This window comes from Phanerochaete carnosa (assembly GCF_000300595.1).
Source record: "Phanerochaete carnosa HHB-10118-sp unplaced genomic scaffold PHACAscaffold_5, whole genome shotgun sequence".
Lineage (NCBI taxonomy): Eukaryota > Fungi > Basidiomycota > Agaricomycetes > Polyporales > Phanerochaetaceae > Phanerochaete > Phanerochaete carnosa.
The window spans coordinates 178,829-181,638 of record NW_006767632.1 but is presented as its reverse complement, the minus strand read 5'-3'; the positions used below and the strand labels follow the sequence as shown (position 1 = coordinate 181,638).

Genomic DNA, 2,810 nt, shown 5'->3' with positions numbered 1-2,810 from the left:
CAGTACCGATGACACCGCACGCTCGGCCACTGCAATGTGCGGGTCATTCCTGTCCCGAATCTCGAGACCGTACGTAATGTGTAAAATTTGCTGCCCTGCAAGGCTTCAAAGTGCCTAGGTCGTGACCGTCATGCATGAAAGGAAGGCTTTGCTCACTACTTGATGTAACCCCGGAAGTCATCTGGTGCATCCATGAGGTTGAGGAGAAACTTGAGCGTCGCCTTCATCTCCGCAGGTCGATAGCGCACGATGGCCTGCGAGTGAAACGCTTGAGAGGCCATCTTTCTAGCGTCGCGCCAGTACGAATCATATCGCGCGTGTGCGATCATCCAGGAGAATCCAACACTAGACACGTATCAGTAAAATGGATGGGTTAAACGACTGAGTAGCGTACAGATCTCTCAGCATGGTAAGGCCTGTGCTCGACCTGGATCAGTCAGCGATGTGTCTGCGGGGAGGAGTGGAACGTGACGCACCTATCAGAATAGATGGCGGATCGAGTCTCCAAGAGTTCATTCGCAACTTCGAGTGTGTTCGCTATGACGACGTTGGTCCCCAGCATATTCACGCCCAGTATGTCGGATTCTATCTGGAAATGAGCACCTGGTACAAGCAACGAGGCGCAACAGAATTTACTATAATCGTCGCTCCATTGTCTGTACGTGGCACAGTCGGGTTTCTCGATGGCGCGCAAATAGCCAACGAATGGCCAGCCGCGAGGTCCAGGGAGCTTTGCAGGTCCGTGGGCACCTGTGCTGCTCGCGAAAGTGCGGCAAACTATCAAAGTAATGTAGGTGAGGCATCCAACGCAGAGCGCGGCGCACGCCGCGGTCGCTACGCTCTCCATAGGGGCTAAGATAAGAACGAGCCCATGTCAGTGGACTGGGCCCAGTATTTGACAATGCGAAGGCATAAGCTTTAGTCCGGTGGCGCGCAGAGGAAGCTATCTGTTGTATGAGCGTGTGAGCGCAGTCTCGATCTGTAGGTATCACCGGATGCCGATTCGATAGGGGCCAGGACGAGCAGTGATGAGAAGATACAACGCCAGAGCGCACATACTTGCCACATTTTTGTCGAAGCTCAGCGTGGAGCGACTAAGGCAATGCCGACGCATATGTCCCTGTCGAAGAAAGGGCGGATCAGTGACAAGGAGCGCGAACGAGAATGAAAGAGCGCGTACTACGTGCGCAAACGTGTCGTACGAACGTTCATTGGTCCCTATCATTTCGTGAACCTTCATGTGCATGCGTGTACGTACTGCGCGATCGCGCACGAAGATACACGAAAGTTCACCAGTAGAGAGTGCACGAGGACGCACGGGTGTAAGCGCCCCGGGCCGACGACTTCGGGTCCGAAAGGTTACTAAATGACCCAGGCATGCTGCCGATGAACGTCGATGAGATGAGAGACAGCGGTCTGTTTCGTAGCATTGGCCAACCCGTTACAGTTGATGGTCAACGCCGTGGTTGAAGAAGGAGCCGCAGAGATAGAAGAAGCGAGCGAGCAAACATAGGCGAGAAGGAAGAGAAGCTGAATTGGAGACGAGAGTTTAGGTACAAAGCGCTGTGGAACAGAAGAAGACTGAGACCGTGACGAGACGGATGATGGAGGTTCCGGAAAGTAACGAGGTGGAGCTGTACCCTCAACAGCCGTACGGGCGGAGTCACCGTGGTGCTCACTGTTGAGCAAGAGGGACGAAAGCCCATGAGAAATGGCGGGGGCCAGAGGGGGAGCCAGGCTACTCACCTGGGGGGCCGCAAATCAGCGCTACCATCTGCCTGTGGGGTTGTAACGGAAGCCGGCAGAGGTGCGCTGGGATGTGGCACAGGTGGAAGGCCCGGCGGAGCGCCGATATCCTTGAGAGAGGTAGCGACAGAGAAGCTGAAGGCGATCTGTTGCTCTTCGAGATTTGTCACCTGCCTACGTTTGTTAATGATCTCCTTATCGTACTGTCGAATGCGAAGGAGGTTAAGCTGGCGGACGTCACCAGGGATACTGGGCTGCAGGAGCGGAGTGGTATCGGCGCTTGTGCATCCGCCGCAAAGTGCCGAGGATGAATGATGCAATTATTGCCTCTGGTTGGCTAGTGCAACCTTTCCCAGTTTCCACCTCAACGATGCTTCACAAAGGTGTGGGCAGCGCATTTGACAGATTTTCCTGAATAGCATACATTGGCAGATAATTGAGGCGCACTCGAACGGTCGATCACCTCCTATGCCTTAGATCCCGGATGTCCCTAAGGTGAGCGAGCCAGAACTTGCGATGAAAGAGGTCGCGCGCAGCCGTTGTGGCAGGTGCAAGTACTGTAATAGTTGAACATCTGTTGAGGTAGGTCGGTATGTCACTGCTATCCGCACCATCATCCATCCTGCTCTAGCGCAGCATGCACCAACGCTGCATGCACAGCCGACCGCGGACGAATACGGCACCTAAATGGCTTCGGCGCCCTGTAGATATACTCGTCAGTGGCCTTTCCCTCACCGACATTGAAAGAGACACGCACGTCAAGAACCCATCCGTGTACTCCCCACTCGGTTCAATGACCGCACCATGTGCATCGACGGCCTTGGTGATGTCGAATGCAGCAACGACGCTCGCGACCGCGATCCAGAGGGACTCGTACGCCATGTGACGCCCAGGACAGATGCGCCGCCCGAAGCCGAAGGCCGCTACCATCGGATCGCGCACGGTCGGGTCGAGCTCCACGTTCTCCGTGCCCGTTCCGCCAATGCTCGGGCGTGGTCGGAGGAAACGTCGCGGGTTGAAGGCCTCTGGATCGGAGTATGCCTCTGGATCATGCAGGATTGCCC

At 55.5% G+C, this 2,810-nt stretch overlaps 1 protein-coding gene across 1 annotated transcript; it reads right to left on the bottom strand.

The window, feature by feature from the left end:
- Window positions 1-155: 155 nt before the first annotated feature.
- On the bottom strand, window positions 156-847 carry PHACADRAFT_195001 (uncharacterized protein; the record flags this gene model as incomplete). Its single annotated transcript, XM_007395259.1, has 4 exons — window positions 156-345; window positions 395-427; window positions 477-585; window positions 637-847. The coding sequence occupies 4 exons, from the start codon at window positions 845-847 to the stop codon at window positions 156-158; spliced, it is 543 nt and encodes a 180-aa protein (XP_007395321.1).
- Window positions 848-2,810: the final 1,963 nt, after the last annotated feature.